Here is a 26,579-nt window from a genome sequence, read left to right as displayed (position 1 = left end):
ATATTAGGATCCTTATAGCCAAACTCACTGAGTTGATATTCCCCCATGTGTAGATTATGGAGATGGCTTGTTTCCTAATGTATTAATAGAAGGCGGTTCTCAGAAGCTTATGGGAAGTTTCTTGTTTTGGCAAGGAGTACAGAGGTAGGGCCAAGTCAATCCGTTGCCACCAATCTCTGTCACTCTATCTCCTCCTATTGACCCCTGTAGGAACAATGGCCTTTTGATAATGGGAGGAACATTAACACTCTCAGTCATTTCCCCATTAACTGCCAATGACCCATGTGACAATCGCTAGATGTTTATGTGGGGCTGCGCATGCTTAGTTTTGATAGACCATTATGCATGACACAGAGCATGAACTTGAGCTATGAGGAGAATCAAGGCGTTGATACAATCTAGGAGTGAATTTAGAGGCATTTACATAAATTACGGGGAATAGAATTGTTTTGTGGTTTTGTAAACGGTAGGTTGCAGAAGCTAAAGGCTAATCTTTTATGTGTTTGTGTGTGTGCGCGTGTCCAGGTGAAAGCCAACGACGCTGACATGGGTACCAACGGGGAGATCGACTATAGCCTGCACCAGGCCTCCGATGCCGTCCAGAGGTTACTACGCATTGACCGCTCCACAGGGATCATCTACGTCAAGGGGCTGGTGGACCGAGAGGAGGAGAGCTTCCTCAAGTTCTTCGTGGTTGCCAAGGATCGCGGCCCCAACTCCAAGAGCTCCAAAGTCCTGGTGACCATCAACGTCAAGGACCAGAACGATAACGCACCCGCCATCGAGATCCGTGGCATCGGCCTGGTCACCCACCACGACGGTGTGGCCAACATCTCAGAGGACATGCCCATCGGCACGCCTGTAGCCCTGGTGCAGGTGTCGGATCGTGATGAAGGGGAGAATGCTGTGGTCACCTGTGTGGTGGCCGGGGACGTCCCCTTCCAGCTGCGGCCCGCCAGCGAGTCAGCCAACGACCGCAAGAGGAAATACTTCCTGCAGACCACGACCCTGCTTGACTACGAGCGCATCAAGGACTACAGGATTGAAATAGTAGCGGTGGACTCCGGTAACCCTGCACTGTCTAGCACAAACTCCCTGAAGGTGCAAGTCACCGACATGAATGACAATGCCCCTGTCTTCTCCCCCACCCTGTTTGAGGTGGACTTTGCAGAGGAGAATCAGCCAGGTGATAAGGTCCTGGATGTGGTGGCCACAGACGCAGACAGTGGGTCTAACGCAGAGCTGACCTACAGCATCATCATGGACTCGGCCACTAAGGGGCTCTTTGAGATCGACCCCAAAACAGGAGAGGTGCACGTGAGGAATACGCTGGACCGTGAGCACAGGGAGCAGTACGAGTTCCACGTGGCGGCAGCCGATAAGGGCTCGCCTAGCCTGAGGGGGACGGCCACGGTGGTGGTCAAGGTGCTGGACCGTAACGACAACGACCCCAAGTTCATGTTGAGCGGCTACAGCTTCTCCGTCTTGGAGAACATGCCTCCACTCAGCCCTGTTGGCATGGTGACGGTCATCGACGCAGATAAGGGCGAGAACGCCATGGTGCGACTCTCGGTGGAACCCGACAATGGCAAGTTTGTCATCCAGAATGGCACAGGTACTATCCTCTCCAGCATATCCTTTGACCGTGAGAAGGAGAGCACATACACTTTCCGCCTCAGGGCTGTGGACGCCGGTGACCCTCCCAGGTCCTCCTACGTGGGTGTGACCATCAACGTCTTGGACGAGAACGATAACTCCCCCTACGTCACCAAGCCCTCTAACTCCTCATACAAGTACCTCCCACCTCTCACGACCCCCGAGACACGCGTTGAAGTGGTGGAGGCCGAAGACATCGACACAGGACCCAACTCCGAGCTGGTCTTCAGCATTACCGGTGGGAACCCCTACGGACTGTTTCACATCTCGCCCAACAATGGGGAGATCACCCTGGCCCAGGAGTTCACCCGCAAGCACAACGGGCTCCACCGTCTGGTGGTGAAGGTGAGCGACAAAGGCAAGCCACCACGCCACACCACCGCCCTGGTCCACATCTTCGTCAATGAGACCATGGGCAACATCACCCTGATCGAGTCTCTGGTGGGTCACAGCCTCTACACTCCTCTGGACAGAGACATTGCCGGGGACCCCAACTATGCTCTGGCCCAGCGCAGCAACATCCTGTATGGCAGCCTTGCGGGCATCGCCGGAGTCATCCTGGTCATCGTGGTGGTGGTGGTGATCCGTCATCGCATGCAGAAGGACACCAAGAGCGGCTACCAGGCGGGCAAGAAGGAGAGCAAGGACCTGTATGCCCCCAAAGCAGGGCCCAAGAATGGCAAGGGCAAAAAGAGCAAGAAGGGCAAGGTGCCCAAGCCCACCAAGCCACTGGAGGAGGACGAAGAGGCCAGCCTCCAGAAGGGCCTCAACTTCAACCTCATAAACGATAGTGTCAATGACAGTCCCCGGATCCACCTGCCCCTCAACTACCCCCCGGGCAGCCCCGACCTGGGCAGACACTACCGCTCCAACTCCCCACTGCCCTCCATCCAGCTGCAGCCCCAGTCCCCCTCTGCCTCCAAGAAGCACCAAGCCGTTCAGGACCTGCCCGCCACCAACACCTTTGTGGGCACAGGTGACAACAACTCTACAGGCTCCGATCAATATTCGGATTACAGCTACAAGGCAAACCCGCCGAAATACAGCAACAAACAGGTAGGCGACTACTTCCCCACAGCAGGGTACAACAGGAACATTATGTGGACCGATGAGGTTTGGTAGAGATGGGACTGAATCACAGAGATTTGCTACCAAAGCTGCACTGATCACTCATTCTCTCACAGCGATCACGCCACTACCTTTCCCAAATCAGGGCAGGCTTGCCTTTTCATCTCTCATTTTTATTTTTTGTTATGTTTATGTTTGTCATTTTAAAAAAAATCCTCACCTTAAAATGGACTCACTACACTTTCACGCTAAGAAGGAAATATTTAATTTTATCTCAACCTTTTGAGGGGGTTTAAATGAAGGAGCTTATGTTTTTTAAATGAAGGAGCTTATGTTTTTGTGTTGTGTTTATTTTACAGGAGGCATATCTTTGGTTGGGCACCTACACTGCCCCACACAGAGTCATTCCGTATATTTTAATGTGTTTAGAGAAATAATTTGGTTTTAAAGTCTCTCTTTATGGCAGGATTCTATTTCCTTTCACACTGAGTTTGTTCATTTGAGTGTGACAAAGTGCTGGTGAATTCCTCAGACATTGTTATTGTCTGTTGGCTACCACTGGATAGTACAATCTTGGCCTAACTGCACTTTTTTTATGTTTTCACTTCCAAATAATTAAAACCTTTCACCAAAGGGTAGATAGCCAAGGGGAAAGAAGGGAGAGGGGGAAGGGAAGCAAAGAAGACATGTAAAAAAAGAAAAGCACACTTAACGACAAGGGAAGGTCCTTTCAGACACCTTGTGTTATTGTGAAGCCTGCCACTGCACATCCTGTCAGGCCATTGAAAAAGGACTCTACATTTACTGGGGCTTAAGTCAATTGTTTGCACAGATTAATGGCAGGTAATTCCAGCCCCGCTCGCCTGTACACAGAGAGTGCCTTGCTTTATTTAGCGTACATATGTGGGGTGGTTAAATTCATGCTCATAAGTAGTGTGGTACGGCACCTTTATGAGTAATGGACTTGAGGCCCCGGCAAGCTGTGAATAATGTCACATCCACTGTGAAACGAGAGGCTCTGAAAAGAAAGAACAGAGAGGTTGATTGCATTTTGCAGTAGTATCTGTTGGAGAGTATACCAAAAAAACAAGATTGCTTTGTTCGTATGGCCTCTTTAAAATTATTTGGAGACAATCGTATGATGTAGTAATATGCAAGTTGTACATATGTGAATAACAAACTATGTTTGCTGTTGTTGTATTTTTTGTTTTACTCATCATGTGTTTGTTCTGATTGCAACATGTCCTGTGTGTGATTTCTACTCAAATGGAGAACATTCATTTTCTGCGAGTAACTGAGCCACTCAGTTGTCCTTGATAGTGATGCCTGCATTCACCAACAAAATTACCTAACAATCAAATTACACACACACACACACACACACACACACACACACACACACACACACACACACACACACACACACACACACACACACACACACACACACACACACACACACACACACATTTGAATACAGGAGGTAGTACTGTTATTGTCATGCTTCAAGTGAGCGTCATAATGTTTGCTACACTAGAGTACCCAGGAGGCATTGCAGTTCAGTGTTCCATGTTGCTTGTGTTCAGCTGAATTTAAAGCTGCAGTTATCCCCATTTTGACGAGACATTTTCATTTTGCTTCTGTTTTTGTTTTATCCATTTCTTTGTTTGTAAAAATATTGTACCCTGGGAGAAAACTTGTTCACGTTTTTTTTACGACTAAATCCAATTTTATTTCAATAAAAACGTTGTTAAAATGGTGAAATCACACTCTCTGTGCATTCCATGGGCATTGGGCTTGAGCTAAAGTAAGATTTTGGGCCGGGCCAAATGGGGATTAAAACTACAAATGGGAAATGAATGCTTAAGGTACAGTATTCCATTTTCATTATTACATTTACATTTAAGTCATTTAGCAGACGCTCTTATCCAGAGCGACTTACAAATTGGATCATCTTTCTTTGTTGACAATCATGAACTTTGCCTCCATCTCACACGCTTCATTAAGCCATGGGTTACATGGGTTGGACTAACAGCGCCACAAGAACCAATGTTTGTTCTTTATGCGCACTCCAGTCCCCACATAGCACGAATTATGACTCCCCTCTCTCAGTTAGCATTTTAACTTGAACGTTTCAGAGACACAACAATCAGGTGGACATTTAGAAAGCCATGACCTCACTCTAAATGCTAACTAGCTCTTATATCTGCATGCCATTTCTAATTAACGTTTTTGTTGCAAACAATTTTGTCTTTCTGTTTTAAAAAAAACTAAACTTCTGACATTTCGAGAGCTTGGGACTATAAGGTTCTATCTGCATTTTTGTTGAAATGGAGTTATTGTTATAGGCTTGTTCTATAACATTTATAGTACTCTAAATACCCCCAATTTATGTTAAGTTCAAAAGAATACAAGATAAAAACTGCTGGCCCTGTTCAAACCAATGAGGGTTCAGAACTTTAAAGCCAATTATCTCAGAATTATCTTTTTGCAGATAGAACCTTATAGTCATTCCCAAGCTCTCGATTTTGAGTCAAATGAAATCTCTCTTCCCCAACTCTAACCCAGTAGGAAGTTTTCCTTCAGTATGGAATGTATTTTAGAGGAAAGAGCCTATATTTCCACTCTGTCTTACCCATCCTCCCCATCATTGAAATTCCTCTTGCATCAGTGCTGCCTAAACACCGTAGATTCTGCCCTCAGCTTGCGCAGTCGCCATGGAAACGGAATGACCGTTGTGTGTGTGCGTGCGCTGACTCACGGAGCTGTGCGACGCAGGTGGGGAGGCGCGGGGGGGGGGGGGGGGGTCGTCAAAGAGGGTATATCACCAGCCTGGTACCCGGTGACAGTTCAGTTTTACATCGCACCTCGTCCATCACCATGCCTGTCATCACTGCTCTGTTTTTGTAATGTCAAATGAGTGTCTTGCCTATACATTTTTTCTGAGAGAGACAGAGCTCTGCCTTAGGTCTGTGCTGTGTCCTCATAACCAGTCCTCTAAAGCTCACATCATTACATCTCCTGTAGTTGTCACACAGAGATAATCATCCCTTCTCCGTCACTCTTAACTACACAGTAGGACTGTAATAGCTGAATACTGTACCTTGTGTGTCTGAGTGTTCCCTCTGTGCTCTGCCCTTTGAGAGAGAATAAAGAAATGTGGATACTGCAGCCTTAAATCAGTGAGTGAGTGTGTGTGCGCTTGTGTGATGCATCCGGGTTGCTTTTTGTGTTTGTTTGTGTCTGCTGGTTTCCTGTTTTGGTGAAACAACATAGCTTATAGCCTGACCGATACATGAAATAGGTGTTCTTGTTCCTCAGAGTTGGATGGCTACAGAGATGCATTCGGACAACTACTAGTTGTGGTGACAGTTGCCTCTTGTCTCCTTTCCCTTCTTTGTTTTTGATGAAGTGGGTGTGGCAGTGATGGTTTCCGAAAGCATAATGGCATAATGTAAAGGCACAGAGAGAAACAATGGAAAAAAGAGGGAATATTTCTCCTTTAGCCCCCCTCAGATGAGAACAATATTGTTTCCCTCAAATTGGGTCTGAAGTACCAAAACAATGGAGAAGACCAGGCAGGACTTCATACTGAAATAACTCTTCCTCCCACCCCGTGGGCCTGAGAATGAGGGAATATTAATGCCCTCTCTCTGTCCATCCCTACATCCATCTCTACCCCCCTCCCCTCACCGATCACAGGAGGTTGGTGACACTTTAATTGGGGAGGACGGACTCGTGGTAATGGCTGGAGTGGAATTAGTGGAACGGTATCAAATATATCAAACACATGGTTTGATGTCATTCCATTCACTCTGTTCCAGCCATTATTAAGAGCCGTCCTCCCCTCAGCAGCCTCCTTTGTCACGATTCACTGTTGTCCATTAACCTACCTCTGCCTTTCATGGCAGTCGTTTCTGACTTTCCTGACTCTCAATCACTCTCTCACTCGCTCTCCCCCTCCATCTCTCTCTCACTCGCTCTCTCCCTCCATCTCTCTCACTCGCTCTCTCCCTCCATCTCTCTCTCTCTCACTCGCTCTCTCCCTCCATCTCTCTCTCACTCTCTCCCTCCATCTCTCTCTCACTCTCTCCCTCCATCTCTCTCTCACTCTCTCCCTCCATCTCTCTCTCGCTCTGTCTCTCCCCCTCTGCCGCAGTGGTCAGGGCGCCACGGGCGAGAAGTGGAGTGTCACTCTATTCTTCTGAGAAGCGAGTCAATTATGCAAATGAGGCCCATGGCAGATGAAATGACAAGGCCTTGTGTGTTGACCAGAGAGAGTTGTTATTGCCATCTGTCTCTGACCTGAGTACCAGCCTCCCCATTGGTAGTCACTGTTTCACTCCCGTTTTCATAAATACCTTCAATGAATGCCCATCTTTAGGTAGTCTTCAACTCAATGAGACTTTGGGTGACAATCGACGATGACTCACACAGACACAACAACACAACAGACCTGTAGGTGTAGATGGATAGGAAAAGAATCAAGTGAGGGGCAAAATGGCCACCGTAAAAGTTTCAGGAATAACAAAATCAACCAATATTTGAATTATGCATGAGCCGTCGTCGACAATGTCAGGCTAATTAAAATAAAAAGCACCTAATTTCAAGCAGAATCCCGGTAATGGAGTCTTTTATTGTTGGCTGTTTTTTTCCCCCTCTGCGCTGGTCTCTTCTAACTTGGCATGACACTCTGATGAGATGAGAATCATTAGTCTCACAGCGCTCCGCACCTTGTGAGCCCCCAGGCTGATAACATCTTTTGTCTGCATTTCACGGGAGAAAATTACATACATTTTAGCGCCGCCGTGGCAAAAGTGCATCGGCTCTTTGTGCCTGGTAGTTTTTCATCTGCAATCAGAGGGGATCCAGGACCAGCTTTTTTATCGCTGGCACTGCCAGGGATACCCGTGCCCATACATTTGGATGGTTTATGTGGCTCCTTCCTCACCAATCAATTATAGTTAATATGAAGGAGGATTGGATAAATTATAGTTAATCTGAAGGAGTGTTTTATAAATTATAGTTAATCTTAAGAATTATTTTATTAAATGATAGTTCATCTGAAGAAGGGTTTTATAAATGATAGTTCATCTGAAGAAGGGTTTTATTAATGATAGTTCATCTGAAGAAGGGTTTTATTAATGATAGTTCATCTGAAGAAGGGTTTTATTAATGATAGTTCATCTGAAGAAGGGTTTTATAAATGATAGTTCATCTGAAGAAGGGTTTTATAAATGATAGTTCATCTGAAGAAGGGTTTTATTAATGATAGTTCATCTGAAGAAGGGTTTTATAAATGATAGTTCATCTGAAGAAGGGTTTTATTAATGATAGTTCATCTGAAGAAGGGTTTTATAAATGATAGTTCATCTGAAGAAGGGTTTTATTAATGATAGTTCAACTGAAGAAGGGTTTTATTAATGATAGTTCACCTGAAGAAGGGTTTTATTAATGATAGTTCATCTGAAGAAGGGTTTTATTAATGATAGTTCATCTGAAGAAGGGTTTTATTGATGATAGTTCATCTGAAGAAGGGTTTTATTAATGATAGTACATCTGAAGAATGGTTTTATAAATGATAGTTCATCTGAAGGAGTATTTTATAAATGATAGTTCATCTGAAGAAGTATTTTATAAATGATAGTTCATCTGAAGAAGGGTTTTATAAATGATAGTTCATCTGAAGAAGGGTTTTATTAATGATAGTTCATCTGAGGAAGGGTTTTATTAATGATAGTTCATCTGAAGAAGGGTTTTATTAATGATAGTTCATCTGAAGGAGTATTTTATAAATGATAGTTCATCTGAAGAAGGGTTTTATAAATGATAGTTCATCTGAAGAAGGGTTTTATTAATGATAGTTCATCTGAAGAAGGGTTTTATTAATGATAGTTCATCTGAAGAAGGGTTTTATTAATGATAGTTCATCTGAAGGAGTATTTTATAAATGATAGTTCATCTGAAGAAGTATTTTATAAATGATAGTTCATCTGAAGAAGGGTTTTATAAATGATAGTTCATCTGAAGAAGGGTTTTATAAATGATAGTTCATCTGAAGAAGGGTTTTATAAATGATAGTTCATCTGAAGAAGGGTTTTATTAATGATAGTTCATCTGAAGAAGGGTTTTATTAATGATAGTTCATCTGAAGAAGGGTTTTATTAATGATAGTTCATCTGAAGGAGTATTTTATAAATGATAGTTCATCTGAAGAAGGGTTTTATAAATGATAGTTCATCTGAAGAAGGGTTTTATTAATGATAGTTCATCTGAAGAAGGGTTTTATTAATGATAGTTCATCTGAAGAAGTATTTTATAAATGATAGTTCATCTGAAGAAGGGTTTTATAAATGATAGTTCATCTGAAGAAGGGTTTTATAAATGATAGTTCATCTGAAGAAGGGTTTTATAAATGATAGTTCATCTGAAGAAGGGTTTTATTAATGATAGTTCATCTGAAGAAGGGTTTTATTAATGATAGTTCATCTGAAGAAGGGTTTTATTAATGATAGTTCATCTGAAGAAGGGTTTTATTAATGATAGTTCACCTGAAGAAGGGTTTTATTAATGATAGTTCATCTGAAGAAGGGTTTTATTAATGATAGTTCATCTGAAGAAGGGTTTTATTAATGATAGTTCATCTGAAGAAGGGTTTTATTAATGATAGTTCATCTGAAGAAGGGTTTTATTAATGATAGTTCATCTGAAGAAGGGTTTTATAAATGATAGTTCATCTGAAGAAGGGTTTTATTAATGATAGTTCATCTGAAGAAGGGTTTTATTAATGATAGTTCATCTGAAGAAGGGTTTTATTAATGATAGTTCATCTGAAGAAGGGTTTTATTAATGATAGTTGATCTGAAGGAGTATTTTCATCCTGACTGATCCTGTATAGTATGCTCCAAGATAGACAGGAAGTCCTTTACATCCTTCATTACTCTTTATTACTGCAGAATTACACACATGTCCAGTACTGCACAGTTACACACAAATTCAAATAACATTTTGTGACATGCACCGAATACAACACCAACACCGAATTCACCTTACCGTGAAAGGCTTACTTACAAGCCCTTAACCAACAATTAAGTAATTAAAAAAAGTCTTGTGAAAATATTTACTATGTAAACTAAAGTAAAAAACAAACAAATTAGTAACAATAGAATAACAATAACAGCGGCTATATTTAAGGGGGTACCTGTACCGAGTCAATGTGTTGGGAGTTATAGAGATATGTTCAGTAGTTAAGATGTCTTACCTCTGACAGTTTTTGTTATCCCATACCAGAGATGCAGACATAATGAGTGTCTCAAGTCTTGAGGTGTGAAAGTTTTGATGTGTGAAGTTCTTAAGGTGTGAAGGTCTTAAAGTGTGAAGGTCTTGAGGTGTGAAAATGGAAGGAATGCAGACCTATCTCTATTACTCTGGCTCTGTAGCTCCAGGACTGGGCTGAAACATGTAAGGGGGATTAGTTGGTGACAGGGAAACAGGGAATGGCTGTCTTGTCACACACAAAGGAGCTGTTGAGTCTCTTTCCCTTGTTTTGTAGTATGTGAATTCCTCCGAGCAAGCATCACTCAGCGGAAGATAATCAATTCAGCCCCCTTTGTGTGTGTGTGTGTGTGTGTGTGCATGCGTGTGTGTGTGTTTGGGTCTGTGTGAGTGTGTGGGTCTGTGTGTGCATATATGCGTGAGTGCGCTCCTGTGTGTATGTGTGTCTATGTGTACATATGTGTGCTTCTGTATGTCTATGCATCATGCATGTGTATGTATATGTGTGTGTCCTGTGCATAGCTACGTTTGCCAGCACATCCCCCCATTGCCTGGGGCTAGACTGTAGAGCGACAAGGCAGGTGAACCGATAAGACAAAGGCACCCTCAGTGTCTCTCAGTAAAGAGAGTCTCTTGTCCCTTAACAGGGCCTCATTTGCCCTTTGACCTCTTAACAAACAGCAGTATAGGAAGGTCAAGATTATTATTTCACCCTTACTTAACTTGGCTGCGTATGGTCGACTGTCAACAGCTCACAATAGCTGTCTCGTCATCTGTCAGGATAGCGCGGTGATTGGTGATAGAGGCTAACAGACAAAGCCCCTTGGTTTTAGTACTAACTACTGGGCTACAGTCAATAGCTGTGTTGTCTACTTCCACAGCGTCAGAAGAACTCGCGGGCAACATGTTTATGTCTCTGGAACCAGTATGAAGGAAGTTGGTCGTAGTTTTGTGAGCAAATGCTAACTAGCGTTAGCACAATGACTGGAAGTCTATGGTATCTACTAGCATGCTATCAATTACCATATACTTCCAGTCATTGCGCTAACGCTCGTTAGCAAGTACACTAATGCTAGGTAGCAACTTCCTTCAAACTGCTCGCAGAGGCATAACAATTGTATCCATGAGTTCATTTTACTTTGTGGATTAGCCAAAATCCTGAAGTATCCCTTTAACTGCCATGTTCAACATAATGGCATTCCTCCATTTGAAAGGGTGTCGATCACACATAGTTATGTTAATTAAGTATCTTAAGTAGTTTGAATAAATATCTTAGGTTATTTGTACAGGCATGTTAGTTGTCTCAGGACCACTGAGCCCCTGCAGAAAAGAAAAATGCATGCTCACTTGGGAGTTGAGAGGTGTGTGTGGTCCTGCTAACAAGTCTTTCACCTGACATGATCTACTAGCACTATGCCTGTGTGACACCTCCCGCTCTCTCTCCCTCGCGTCACTCCTGCGACTGTCACTTCCTTTCCATCCAGTCAGCGTGGCGACCTCCCCTGTCGATACGGCACTGGTCACCGCGCCACTCCTTGGAGACTGTACACACTCACACACTCCCCAGAGGGCCTTCACTCACACAGTCCAGTGGCAGCTAGCATCTGCCCCTCCCCACCCACACACTATCCCATTCCTCTCTTTTCACCCTCCATCTCGCACCCCCCCTCTCTCGTCTGGTGACTTCAGCTGCCTTTTCCAGGGGCCTGACAGCAGGAACATAAACACGTACATATTCACCCACGAGGCCCTGCAAAGAGCATTGAATGATCATCATAATAATTGTAAAAATGAACAAGGATTTCATTAAACCCTGGCTACTATATTCTACCATGTTTCCACCCTCCATTTAACAGAGGAGCCAAAAAGCACAGTCACGGCTGCGGCGAAAACGTGACACACAGGGAGACAAACAAATAAAACACGTAAGGATGGTTTCTGTTGAGTTTAGGGCGTATTTATTGTGTGAATGTGAAGAGACAGATTGGGAGAACCTTTGCTAAGACTAGCTGCACAGTCACCAAGTCAGGACTCCCTTGTCATATTCTAGCCGTCATTTATTATTTATTTACTTAAGATTATTATTTATTGTCTTTTCTCAGGGTTGGAAAGGGATCAGCAGCATACACACACACACACACACACACACACACACACACACACACACACACACACACACACACACACACACACACACACACACACACACACACACACACACACACACACACACACAGATTAACACACGTGGACTCACACACACACACACAGAGATTAACACACATGGACTCACACACACAGACTCACAAGTGCACACACAAACACACACACACACAAACACAGAGATGAACACACATGGACTCACACACACGGACTGACTCGCACACACACACACACACACACACACACACACACACACACACACACACACACACACACACACACACACACACACACACACACACACACACACACACACACACACACAGAGATTAACACACATGGACTCACACACACAGACTCACATACGCATACACACACACACATATACACACAATTTGACACACTGATATGAACACAATCTTCATGTGTCACTACATATGTCACTGTGGTGAGTACACACACATGCTGGCATACAGACACACAAATGTTCATACACACTTGATTACTCTCGCTTGCTTCTAGACATAGCTACGATCCAAGGACATACTGTGACACAGGCTATCGGTATATATAGAAGTCAACTGACTGTACAGTACTGTACGGTAGGCTATCAACACAGAAGACACTAAACTAGTGCTGGCAGATGTCATCTGTGGCATTCTGTTTACATGGACTTGTGGACAAGAGGGAAGGGAGGGGAGAGCGCAGCAGAAGACATCTCGGCGTGTGTGTGTGTGCGTGTGTGTGCGTGTGTGCGCGGAGAGGAGATGTAATCAGCAGTGAAGTAACGGGCCCAGAGCAGATGTTAACTAACGGACGGCGCCCCCCCCTGGAGAGAAACACAAGGCGGCGCATAATGAGGAGGAGGAGAGGACAGGAAGAGACCCATCTCTCCTTCACTACATCCATCCACATCCACCTTCTCTAGAATCCTGTGACTAGCAACGCTGGTGTCTGTATATGATCTTTGACCCCTGATAGCGGTGGTCCCTGTGGGGTTTGCTCGTGGCGTGTGTGTGTGTGACCCCAGGCAGACGAGACAGGGTTGGTAGCAGGTGGCAGAGCTCCGGAGAGGTGCATGCTCGCTGCCCTGCCCTGCAGTGAACACGTCTGTGGTTGAGATCTTACACACATAAACACACACACTGTAGTGCATATTAACAGCAGGGTTTGTGTGTCCGTGCTTATATGTCCAATATGGCTTAGGAAGAAGACAAATGCATGTAGCAGCAGTTTGTTTGCGTGAGCTTGGTTGTGTGTGTATGAGTGTATATTTGTTTACTTGGGTAACAGATTAGTACGAAATATCAGGCAGAAGCTGCTTCCCCATCCTCCTTCTTCTCCTTATTCTCCTCCTTCTTCTCCTTATTCTCCTCCTTCTTCTCCTTCTTCTCCTCCTTCTTCTCCTTCTTCTCCTTATTCTCCTCCTTCTTCTCCTTCTTCTCCTTCTTCTCCTCCTTCTTCTCCTTATTCTCCTCCTTCTCCTCCTTCTTCTCCTTCTTCTCCTCCTTCTTCTCCTTCTTCTCCTTATTCTCCTCCTTCTTCTCCTTCTTCTCCTTCTTCTCCTCCTTCTCCTCCTTCTTCTCCTTCTTCTCCTCCTTCTTCTCCTTCTTCTCCTTATTCTCCTCCTTCTTCTCCTTCTTCTCCTTATTCTCCTCCTTCTTCTCCTTATTCTCCTCCTTCTCCTCCTTCTTCTCCTTATTCTCCTCCTTCTTCTCCTTCTTCTCCTTATTCTCCTCCTTCTTCTCCTTCTTCTCCTTATTCTTCTCCTTCTTCTCCTTCTTCTCCTTCTTCTCCTCCTTCTTCTCCTTCTCCTTCTTCTCCTCCTTCTTCTCCTTCTCCTTCTTCTCCTCCTTCTCCTCCTCCTTCTTCTCCTTCTACTCCTTCTCATCTCTCCTCATCTTCTCATCTCTCCTTCCCCTCCTTCTCCTCCTTCTACTCCTTCTTTTTCTCCTTCTACTCCTTCTCATCTCTCCTCATCTTCTCATCTCTCCTTCCCCTCCTTCTCCTCCTTCCCCTCCTTCTACTCCTTCTCATCTCTCCTCATCTTTTCATCTCCCCTCATCTTCTCATCTCTCCTTCCCCTCCTTCTCCTCCTTCCCCTCCTTCTACTCCTTCTCATCTCTCCTCATCTTCTCATCTCTCCTCATCTTCTCATCTCTCCTTCCCCTCCTTCTCCTCCTTCTCATCTCTCCTTATCTTCTCCTCTCTCCTTCCCCTCCTAATCCTTCTCATCTCTCCTTCCCCTCATCTTCTCCTCTCTCCTCCTCCTTCTCCTTCTCGTCCCTCCCCTCCTCATCTCTCCTCATCTTCTCCTCTCTCCTTCTCTCTCCTTCCCCCTCCTCCTTCTCATCTCTCCTCATCTTCTCCTCTCTCCTTCCCCTCCTTCTCATCTCTCCTCATCTTCTCCTTTCTCCTTCCCCTCCTTCTCATCTCACCTCATCTTCTCATCTTCTCTTCTCCTCGACCCTTCTCCTTCTTCTCTATCTCCTCATTCTGCTTTTCATCCTCCTCCTCCTTCTCCTCCCACTCCTCCTCCCCATTTGCCCTCCACAAAGTGTATTATTTTTGTATTGCTCTGTGCTTACATATACAGTCGCTCACAACATTTTGTTCCTGTGTATTTGAGTGTGTGTGTGTGTGTGTGTGTGTGTGTGTGTGTGTGTGTGTGTGTGTGTGTGTGTGTGTGTGTGTGTGTGTGTTGAAACGGGGACTCAGTTTGTGTCCCCTTAGGCGTGATTCCGTTCCACTTCACTTCCATCGCCGGAGCAGGTGGCAAAACCACACAAAGCAGCTTAGTGACGCCATTCACTTCAATTGGAAAGCCTAAGAAGAAGAGAACACATACCTACATCCTCTCTCTCTTTCTCTGGCTGGGTCTCAAACACACACTTTGTCTCTCTCTTCTCTCTCTCCTTCTCTTACACGTACACACGCTTGCTTGCAAACCAGACAAACACAATCCCTAGCCCTGGCTCAGCCCTCCACTGCCTGGGGCTAAGAGGGGAGCTGAATGTCAGCTTGTTTTGTCTCCCCCACCGCCTCCCACCAGCCTCCATCTGACATGTACACCCATCAACCCCTGTTTAGCGGCACCACATGGCACCATGCCATGTACCGTCCACTCACCTCATCCAGCAGTCAAACTGGTTGCTCATTGCACTAACAGGTCATTTTTTGGATACTGGAAAATGGACGAGATTGCAACTAAAATATTACACCTTTCTCTCACTAGGAAAAATACTTATGTACCTGGTTGTAACAGAGACCATTCGTTGTAATCTGATTAAATTACCAGAAAATCAGTTTACAACCAGACAATGACAATTAATGCCACATTTTGTGTGTGTGTGTGTGTGTGTGTGTGTGTGTGTGTGTGTGTGTGTGTGTGTGTGTGTGTGTGTGTGTGTGTGTGTGTGTGTGTGTGTGTGTGTGTGTGTGCATGTGTGTGCCAGGTTGGTACATGCCAACTGCTGATTGGCGTGAAGGGACTTGCGTATCCCGTGTCGTGGGTTATTATTCTGGTGAGGCGGTGGGAATTGGCCTTGTGTCTGTTCACCATGGGGGGCCAGTGTATCTTTGAGAGCAAGTGTGTGATTGCAGACAACAGGGGGTGGAAGTGGGGCTGTTTATGATAGTTGAAGTGGGACTGTGTATAATAGTTGAAGGGAGTTGGGCTGTTTATGATAGTTGAAGGGAGTTGGGCTGTTTATGATAGTTGAAGGAAGTTGGGCTGTTTATGATACTTGAAGGAAGTTGGGCTGTTTATGATACTTGAAGGAAGTTGGGCTGTTTATGATAGTTGAAGGAAGTAGGGCTGTTTATGATAGTTGAAGGAAGTAGGGCTGTTTATGATAGTTGAAGAAAGTTGGGCTGTTTATGATAGTTGAAGGAAGTAGGGCTGTTTATGATAGTTGAAGGAAGTAGGACTGTTTATGATACTTGAAGGAAGTAGGACTGTTTATGATACTTGAAGGAAGTAGGGCTGTTTATGATAGTTGAAGGAAGTTGGGCTGGTTATGATAGTTGAAGGAAGTAGGGCTGTTTATGATAGTTGAAGGAAGTTGGGCTGGTTATGATAGTTGAAGGAAGTAGGGCTGTTTATGATAGTTGAAGGAAGTAGGGCTGTTTATGATAGTTGAAGGAAGTAGGGCTGTTTATGATAGTTGAAGAAAGTTGGGCTGTTTATGATAGTTGAAGGAAGTAGGGCTGTTTATGATAGTTGAAGGAAGTAGGACTGTTTATGATACTTGAAGGAAGTAGGACTGTTTATGATACTTGAAGGAAGTAGGGCTGTTTATGATAGTTGAAGGAAGTTGGGCTGGTTATGATAGTTGAAGGAAGTAGGGCTGTTTATGATAGTTGAAGGAAGTTGGGCTGGTTATGATAGTTGAAGGAAGTAGGGCTGTTTATGATAGTTGAATGAAGTAGGACTGCATATGATAGTTGAAGGAAGTGGGGCTGTGTATGATAGTTGAAGAAAGTGGGACTGTGTATGATAGTTGAAGTGAGACTGTGTATAACAGTTGAAGTGGGGCTGTGTATGATAGTTGAAGTGGGGCTGTGTATGATTGTTGAAGTGGTGCTGTGTATGATAGTTGAAGTGGGACTGTGTATGATAGTTGAAGTGGGGCTGTGTATGATAGTTGAAGTGGGGCTGTGTATGATAGTTGAAGTGGGGCTGTGTATGATAGTTGAAGTGGGGCTGTGTATGATAGTTGAAGTGGGGCTGTGTATGATAGTTGAAGTGGTGCTGTGTATGATAGTTGAAGTGGGACTGTGTATGATAGTTGAAGTGGGACTGTGTATGATAGTTGAAGGAGGTGGGACTGTGTATGGTAGTTGAAGTGAGACTGTGTATGATAGTTGAAGGAAGTGGGACTATGTATGATAGTTGAAGTGAGACTGTGTATGATAGTTGAAGGAAGTGGGACTGTGTATGATAGTTGAAGTGGGGCTGTGTTTGATAGTTGAAGTGGGACTGTGTATGATAGTTGAAGTGGGGCTGTGTTTGATAGTTGAAGTGGGACTGTGTATGATAGTTGAAGTGGGACTGAATATGATAGTTGAAGGAAGTGGGACTGTGTATGATAGTTGAAGTGGGACTGTGTATAATAGTTGAAGTGGGGCTGTGTATGATAGTTGAAGTTGGACTGTGTATGATAGTTGAAGGAAGTGGGACTGTGTGTGATAGTTGAAGTGGGACTGTGTATAATAGTTGAAGTGGGGCTGTGTATGATAGTTGAAGTTGGACTGTGTATGATAGTTGAAGGAAGTGGGACTGTGTGTGATAGTTGAAGTGGGACTGTGTATAATAGTTGAAGTGGGGCTGTGTATGATAGTTGAAGTTGGACTGTGTATAATAGTTGAAGTGGGGCTGTGTATGATAGTTGAAGTTGGACTGTGTATGATAGTTGAAGGAAGTGGGACTGTGTATGATAGTTGAAGGAAGTGGGACTGTGTATAATAGTTGAAGTGGGGCTGTGTATAATAGTTGAAGTGGGGCTGTGTATGATAGTTGAAGGAAGTGGGACTGTGTATGATAGTTGAAGGAAGTGGGGCTGTGTATGATAGTTGAAGGAAGTGGGGCTGTGTATGATAGTTGAAGTTGGACTGTGTATGATAGTTGAAGGAAGTGGGACTGTGTATGATAGTTGAAGGAAGTGGGACTGTGTATGATAGTTGAAGTGGGGCTGTGTATGATAGTTGAAGTTGGACTGTGTATGATAGTTGAAGGAAGTGGGACTGTGTATGATAGTTGAAGGAAGTGGGACTGTGTATGATAGTTGAAGGAAGTGGGACTGTGTATGATAGTTGAAGTGGGACTGTGTATAATAGTTGAAGTGGGGCTGTGTATGATAGTTGAAGTTGGACTGTGTATGATAGTTGAAGGAAGTGGGACTGTGTGTGATAGTTGAAGTGGGACTGTGTATAATAGTTGAAGTGGGGCTGTGTATGATAGTTGAAGTGGGACTGTGTATGATAGTTGAAGGAAGTGGGACTGTGTGTGATAGTTGAAGTGGGACTGTGTATAATAGTTGAAGTGGGGCTGTGTATGATAGTTGAAGTTGGACTGTGTATAATAGTTGAAGGAAGTGGGACTGTGTATGATAGTTGAAGGAAGTGGGACTGTGTATAATAGTTGAAGTGGGGCTGTGTATAATAGTTGAAGTGGGGCTGTGTATGATAGTTGAAGGAAGTGGGGCTGTGTATGATAGTTGAAGGAAGTGGGGCTGTGTATGATAGTTGAAGGAAGTGGGGCTGTGTATGATAGTTGAAGGAATTGCGACTGTGTATGATAGTTGAAGGAAGTGGGACTGTGTATAATAGTTGAAGTGGGGCTGTGTATGATAGTTGAAGTGGGGCTGTGTATGATAGTTGAAGGAAGTGGGACTGTGTATAATAGTTGAAGTGGGGCTGTGTATGATAGTTGAAGGAAGTGCGACTGTGTATGATAGTTGAAGGAAGTGGGACTGTGTATAATAGTTGAAGTGGGACTGTGTATGATAGTTGAAGGAAGTGCGACTGTGTATGATAGTTGAAGGAAGTGGGGCTGTGTATGATAGTTGAAAGAAGTGGGACTGTGTATAATAGTTGAAGTGGGGCTGTGTATGATAGTTGAAGTGGGACTGTGTATAATAGTTGAAGTGGGGCTGTGTATGATAGTTGAAGGAAGTGGGACTGTGTATAATAGTTGAAGTGGGGCTGTGTATGATAGTTGAAGGAAGTGGGACTGTGTATGATAGTTGAAGGAAGTGGGACTGTGTATGATAGTTGAAGGAAGTGGGACTGTGTATAATAGTTGAAGTGGGGCTGTGTATGATAGTTGAAGGAAGTGGGACTGTGTATAATAGTTGAAGTGGGGCTGTGTATGATAGTTGAAGTGGGACTGTGTATAATAGTTGAAGTGGGGCTGTGTATGATAGTTGAAGGAAGTGGGACTGTGTATAATAGTTGAAGTGGGGCTGTGTATGATAGTTGAAGTGGGACTGTGTATGATAGTTGAAGTGGGGAATGTATGATCGTTGAACAATTTCATCTACAGTGCCTTGCGAAAGTTTTCGGCCCCCTTGAACTTTGCGACCTTTTGCCACATTTCAGGCTTCAAACATAAAGATATAAAACAATATTTTTTGTGAAGAATCAACAACAAGTGGGACACAATCATGAAGTGGAACGACATTTATTGGATATTTCAAACTTTTTTAACAAATCAAAAACTGAAAAATTGGGCGTGCAAAATTATTCAGCCCCCTTAAGTTAATACTTTGTAGCGTCACCTTTTGCTGCGATTACAGCTGTAAGTCGCTTGGGGTATGTCTCTATCAGTTTTGCACATCGAGAAACTGAAATGTTTTCCCATTACTCCTTGCAAAACAGCTCGAGCTCAGTGAGGTTGAGAGCATTTGTGAACAGCAGTTTTCAGTTCTTTCCACAGATTCTCGATTGGATTCAGGTCTGGACTTTGACTTGGCCATTCTAACACCTGGATATGTTTATTTTTGAACCATTCCATTGTAGATTTTGCTTTATGTTTTGGATCGCTGTCTTGTTGGAAGACAAATCTCCGTCCCAGTCTCAGGTCTTTTGCAGACTCCATCAGGTTTTCTTCCAGAATGGTCCTGTATTTGGCTCCATCCATCTTCCCATCAATTTTATCCATCTTCCCTGTCCCTGCTGAAGAAAAGCAGGCCCAAACCATGATGCTGCCACCACCATGTTTGACAGTGGGGATGGTATTTTCAGGGTGATGAGCTGTGTTGCTTTTACGCCAAACATAACGTTTTGCATTGTTGCCAAAAAGTTCAATTTTGGTTTCATCTGACCAGAGCACCTTCTTCCACATGTTTTGGTGTGTCTCCCAGGTGGCTTGTGGCAAACTTTAAATGACACTTTTTATGGATATCTTTAAGAAATGGCTTTCTTCTTGCCACTCTTCCATAAAGGCCAGATTTGTGCAATATACGACTGATTGTTGTCCAATGGACAGAGTCTCCCACCTCAGCTGTAGATCTCTGCAGTTCATCCAGAGTGATCATGGGCCTCTTGGCTGCATCTCTGATCAGTCTTCTCCTTGTATGAGCTGAAAGTTTAGAGGGACGGCCAGGTCTTGGTAGATTTGCAGTGGTCTGATACTCCTTCCATTTCAATATTATTGCTTGCACAGTGCTCCTTGGGATGTTTAAAGCTTGGGAAATCTTTTTGTATCCAAATCCGGCTTTAAACTTCTTCAGTATCTCGGACCTTCCTGGTGTGTTCCTTGTTTTTCATGATGCTCTCTGCGCTTTTAACGGACATCTGAGACTATCACAGTGCAGGTGCTTTTATATGGAGACTTGATTACACACAGGTGGATTGTATTTATCATCATTAGTCATTTAGGTCAACATTGGATCATTCAGAGATCCTCACTGAACTTCTGGAGAGAGTTTGCTGCACTGAAAGTAAAGGGGCTGAATAATTTTGCACGCCCAATTTTTCAGTTTTTGATTTGTTCAAAAAGTTTGAAATATCCAATAAATGTCGTTCCACTTCATGATTGTGTCCCACTTGTTGTTGATTCTTCACAAAAAATACAGTTTTATATCTTTATGTTTGAAGCCTGAAATGTGGCAAAAGTTCGCAAAGTTCAAGGGGGCCGAATACTTTCGCAAGGCACTGTATCTAACAATTTCCTAACAATACACACAATACTCACAAATCTTAGTAAAGGAATGGAATTTGTAATATATGAATATTTGGATGAGCAATGACAGAGCGGCATAGGCTAAGATACAGTATAATAGGATAGAATAGAGTACAGTATATATGTAAACATTATTAAAGTGACTAGTGTTACATTATTAAAGTTACCAGTGATTTCAAGTTTATGTATATTGGGCAGCAGCCTCTAGTATGCTAGTGATGGCTATTTAACAGTCTCATGGGCTTGAGATATAAGCTGTTTTTCAGTCTCTCGGTCCCAGCTATGATGCACCTGTACTAACCTCGCCTTCTGGATGATAGCGGGGTGAACATGCAGTGACTCGGGTGATTGTTGTCCATGATAATCTTTTTAGCCTTCCTGTGACATTGGGGTGCTGTAGGTGTCCTGGAGGGCAGGTAGTATGCCACCAGAAATGCATTGGGCAGACCACACCACCCTCTGGAGAGCCCTATGGTTGTTGGCGGTGCAGTTGCCGTACCAGGCGATGTTACATCCAGACAGGATGCTCCCAATTTTGCATCTGTAAAAGTTTGTGAGGAATTTAGGTTCCACGCCATTTCTTCTGCCTTCTGAGGTTGAAGATGCGCTGTTGCGTCTTCTTCGCCACACTGTTTGTGTGGGTGGACCATTTCAGTTTGTCAGTGATGTGTACGCCGGGGAACTTGAAGCAACTGTCCCAGTTTCCACTTCTCCTACTCCACTGTTTAACAGAATAGTTCCACGGTGGAGAGAGTGACTAAGAGGATGAGAGAGAGAGAGAGAGAGAGAGAGAGATGGAGAGTGTGACAGAGAGAGAGAGTCAGTCTCCCTCCACTCTCTCTGGTATTGTTGCAGTAGGTGTATATTCTAACATAGTCAGCCTCAAGCATCTACAGATCAGTGGGTGGAACAGGACTCCTTCCAAAATAGAGAGAGAAAGAGAGAGAGTGTGAATGATAGAAAGAGAGACAGGGAATCCAAAATACTGCCAAAACCACTTTCCAGCATCTAGCCGCATAAGGCAGAGTCCATGATACAGGAAGGGAAGGAGTGATGAAAAGTGGAGAAGTGGAGAAAGGGGGGATAAACGGAAAACTGACAGACTGGCTCAGGGGTGAAACCCTTACCATAGCAGGGAAGTATCTCTTCCACTCATCAATCGATGCCTCAATCTATCAATCAATCTTAATTGTTCCCTCGGGAGGCCTTGTTTAGCAGCAGATAGACAACACTGCTGTGGAAGACAATACTAAAATCTATAATACGTATAGATGATATACACATATACAACATCGTCTTTGCCCCAAGCAAGCAACCGTCAATCACTCTCAGCTTGAATCATGGACTTCTGTTTGTCTCTCAGCTTGGACTTATGTTTGTCTCTCAGCTTGAATCACAGGCGTGTGTTTGTCTCTCAGCTTGAATCACAGGTGTGTGTTTGTCTCTCAGCTTGAATCACAGGCTTGTGTTTGTCTCTCAGCTTGAATCATGGGCTTGTGTTTTTCTCTCAGCTTGAATCACAGGCTTGTGTTTGTTTCTCAGGTTGAATCACAGGCTTGTGTTTGTCTCTCAGCTTGAATCACAGGCTTGTGTTTGTCTCTCAGCTTGAATCATAGACTTGTGTTTGTCTCTCAGCTTGAATCATGGACTTGTGTTTGTCTTTCAGGTTGAATCATGGACTTGTGTTTGTCTCTCAGTCTGAATCATGGACTTGTGTTTGTCTCTCAGTCTGAATCATGGGCTTGTGTTTGTCTCTCAGCTTGAATCATGGACTTGTGTTTGTCTCTCAGTCTGAACCATGGACTTGTGTTTGTCTCTCAGTCTGAACCATGGACTTGTGTTTGTCTCTCAGTCTGAACCATGGACTTGTGTTTGTCTCTCAGTCTGAATCATGGACTAGTGTTTGTCTCTCAGCCTGAATCATGGACTTGTGTTTGTCTCTCAGTCTGAATCATGGACTTGTGTTTGTCTCTCAGCCTGAATCATGGACTTGTGTTTGTCTCTCAGCCTGAATCATGGACTTGTGTTTGTCTCTCAGTCTGAATCATGGACTTGTGTTTGTCTCTCAGCCTGAACCATGGACTTGTGTTTGTCTCTCAGTCTGAATCATGGACTTGTGTTTGTCTCTCAGTCTGAATCATGGACTTGTGTTTGTCTCTCAGCCTGAATCATGGACTTGTGTTTGTCTCTCAGCCTGAATCATGGACTTGTGTTTGTCTCTCAGTCTGAACCATGGACTTGTGTTTGTCTCTCAGTCTGAATCATGGACTTGTGTTTGTCTCTCAGTCTGAACCATGGACTTGTGTTTGTCTCTCAGCCTGAATCATGGACTTGTGTTTGTCTCTCAGCCTGAATCATGGACTTGTGTTTGTCTCTCAGTCTGAACCATGGACTTGTGTTTGTCTCTCAGTCTGAATCATGGACTTGTGTTTGTCTCTCAGCCTGAATCATGGACTTGTGTTTGTCTCTCAGTCTGAATCATGGACTTGTGTTTGTCTCTCAGTCTGAACCATGGACTTGTGTTTGTCTCTCAGTCTGAATCATGGACTTGTGTTTGTCTCTCAGCCTGAATCATGGACTTGTGTTTGTCTCTCAGCCTGAATCATGGACTTGTGTTTGTCTCTCAGCCTGAATCATGGACTTGTGCTTGTCTCTCAGTCTGAATCATGGACTTGTGTTTGTCTCTCAGCCTGAATCATGGACTTGTGTTTGTCTCTCAGTCTAAATCATGGACTTGTGTTTGTCTCTCAGCCTGAATCATGGACTTGTGTTTGTCTCTCAGTCTGAACCATGGACTTGTGTTTGTCTCTCAGTCTGAACCATGGACTTGTGTTTGTCTCTCAGTCTGAACCATGGACTTGTGTTTGTCTCTCAGTCTGAACCATGGACTTGTGTTTGTCTCTCAGTCTGAACCATGGACTTGAGTTTGTGTGGAAGAACAGAAGAATGGATTCATTTTAAAGCATTCTTTAGCTTTCCACTCATCTCTTTCTCTCTCTCCCTCTTAATTCAACTCAAAGGGCTATATGGCCATGGGAAACATATGTTTACATTGCCAAATCAAATGGAATAGACAACAAATAAAAGAGAAATAAACAACATTATTAGTAAACAACATTATACTCACACCTGTTTTAATAGAATATAGACATTTCAGATGTTATATCATTGGCTGTGTACAGTGTTCTAGCAATGTGCAAGTAGTTGAAGTATGAATGGGAAAATAAATAAACAGATAAACATAGGTTGTATTTACAATGTTGTTTGTGGTTCACTGGTTCCCTTTTCTCATGGCAACAGGCCACAAATCTTGCTGCTGTGACTGAACACTATGGTATTTTACCGTACAGATATGGGAGTTTATCAATGTTTGATTTGTTTTCAAATTATTTGTGAGTCTGTGTGATCTGTGGGAAATATGTGTCTCTAATGTGGTTTCCACCTCATTTTGTGGGCAGTGGGCACATTGCCTGTCTTCTCTTGAGAGCCAGGTCTGCCTATGGCGGCGTCTCTCAATAGCAAGGCTATGCTCACCGAGTCTACGTAGTCAAGAATGGAGTTAATTCAGGGTCAGTCACAGTGGTCAGGTGTTCTGTGGACTCTATGTTAAGGGCCACATTGCACTCCAGTTTTCTCATTTTTTTGGTTTATTCTTTCCAATGTATCAAATAGTTCTATTTTTGCTAAATAATATTTTGGTTGGGTCTAAAATTGTTTCTGTCCTGGGGCTCTGTGGGGTCTGTTGGTGTTTGTGAACAGAGCCACAGAACCAGCTGGCTGAGGGGACTCTTCTCTAGGTTCATCTCCCTGTACATGATGGCTTTGTAGCGGAATGTGTGGGCATCGCTTCCTTTTAGGTGGACAGCTCTTATCTGGATTTCGATAACTAGTGGGTAGAGTCCTAATTCTGCTCAGCATGTATTGTTGTGTTGTGCACAAAATACATTTTTGCATAATTCTGCATGTGAATTCTTGGTTGGTGAGTGAACCCCAGTCCTCACAACTAGAGGGCAATGGGTTCGATCACCAATTTGTAAGTCGCTCTGGATAAGAGCGTCTGCTAAATGACTTAAATGTAAATGTAAATGTAATAACTGATTGAAATATTTTTAGCCAGATCCTAATTGGGATGTTGAGTTTTATGTTCCTTTCTCTACCTACCTCACTCTCCTTCTACCTCTCTCTCTACATATCTTTATATATATATATATATATATATATATATATATAGATATCTCTTGCTTCAGCTGCAGTTCAGTTCCACTCTGCTTAAATACACCAAGGTCATTGTTGTAGGTGGCACTGTTGTTGGCTGAGATAAGAAGTATACACAAAAGGACTTCTGATGTCAAAGAATGTACTTCTAGACCTAAGTTTTAGGCTACAGGATGGATCTAAAGCAAGTTTGCGATCTGCTAGTGAAATACATCTTCTAGTGAAATACATATATGCTAATGAAAGACATCTTCTAGTGAAAGACATATATGCTAATGAAAGACATCTTCTAGTGAAAGACATATATGCTAGTGAAAGATATATCTGCTAGTGAAAGACATCTTCTAGTGAAAGACATCTTCTAGTGAAAGACATATATGCTAGTGAAAGACATATCTGCTAGTGAAAGACATCTAGTGAAAGACATATATGCTAGTGAAAGACATATCTGCTAGTGAAAGACATCTTCTAGTGAAAGACATCTTCTAGTGAAAGACATATATGCTAGTGAAAGACATATCTGCTAGTGAAAGACATCTTCTATTGAAAGACATATCTGCTAGTGAAAGACATATCTGCAAGTGAAAGAAATATTTGCTAATGAAAGACATATGTGCTAATGAAAGACATATCTGCTCATTAAAGACATATCTGCTAATTTAATACATATTTATTTGTCCGTTAATTTACCAGGTAAGTTGACTGAGAACACATTCTCATTTACAGCAACAACCTGGGAAATAGTTACAGGGTAAAGGATGGGGATGAATGAGCCAATTGTAAACTGGGGATTATTAGGTGACCACGATGGTATGAGGGCCAGATTGGGAATTTATCCAGGACACCAGGATTAACACCCCTACTTTTACGATAAATGCCATGGGATCTTTAAGGACCTCAGAGAGTCAGGACACCCATTTAACATCCCATCCGAAAGACGGCACCCTACACAGGGCAATGTCCCCAATCACTGCCCTGGGGCATTGGGATATTTTTTTAGACCAGAGGAAAGAGTGCTTCCTACTGGCCCTCCAACACCAAGACATATCTGCTAATGAAAAACATATCTGCTAATGAAAGACATATCTGCTAATGAAAGACATATCTGCTAGTGAAAGACATATCTGCTAATGAAAGACATATCTGCTAATGAAAGACATAACTGGTAATGAAAGACGTGCTCGTGAAAGACATATCTGCTAGTGAAAGACATATCTGCTAGTGAAAGACATATCTGCTAGTGAAAGACATATCTGCTAATGAACGGCATATCTGCTAGTGAAAGACATATCTGCTAATGAAAGACATATCTGCTAATGAAAGACATATCTGCTAATGAAGTACATATCTGCTAATGAAATACATATCTGCTCGTGAAAGACATATCTGCTAGTGAAAGACATATCTGCTAGTGAAAGACATGTCTCCTCGTGAAAGACACATCTGCTAATGAAAGACATATCTGCTAATGAAAGACATATCTGCTAATGAAAGACGTGCTCGTGAAAGACATATC

The 26,579-nt window shown here is 43.3% G+C and overlaps 1 protein-coding gene across 3 annotated transcripts in view; it reads left to right on the top strand.

Moving 5' to 3' along the window:
- LOC135526583 (protocadherin-1-like) overlaps window positions 1–26,579 on the top strand; it is a 430,021-nt gene that overhangs the window by 13,765 nt on the left and 389,677 nt on the right. For all 3 annotated transcript variants that reach the window (XM_064955086.1, XM_064955085.1, XM_064955087.1), the window contains exon 3: window positions 526–2,712. In XM_064955086.1, coding sequence (XP_064811158.1) covers window positions 526–2,712 — 2,187 coding nt within the window. The remainder of the gene's footprint in view (window positions 1–525; window positions 2,713–26,579) is intronic.

Source organism: Oncorhynchus masou, chromosome 32, assembly GCF_036934945.1.
Source record: "Oncorhynchus masou masou isolate Uvic2021 chromosome 32, UVic_Omas_1.1, whole genome shotgun sequence".
NCBI classification, from domain to species: Eukaryota; Metazoa; Chordata; class Actinopteri; order Salmoniformes; family Salmonidae; genus Oncorhynchus; species Oncorhynchus masou.
The sequence above is the reverse complement of the archived record's forward strand: the minus strand, read 5'-3'. Positions and strand labels throughout refer to the sequence as shown.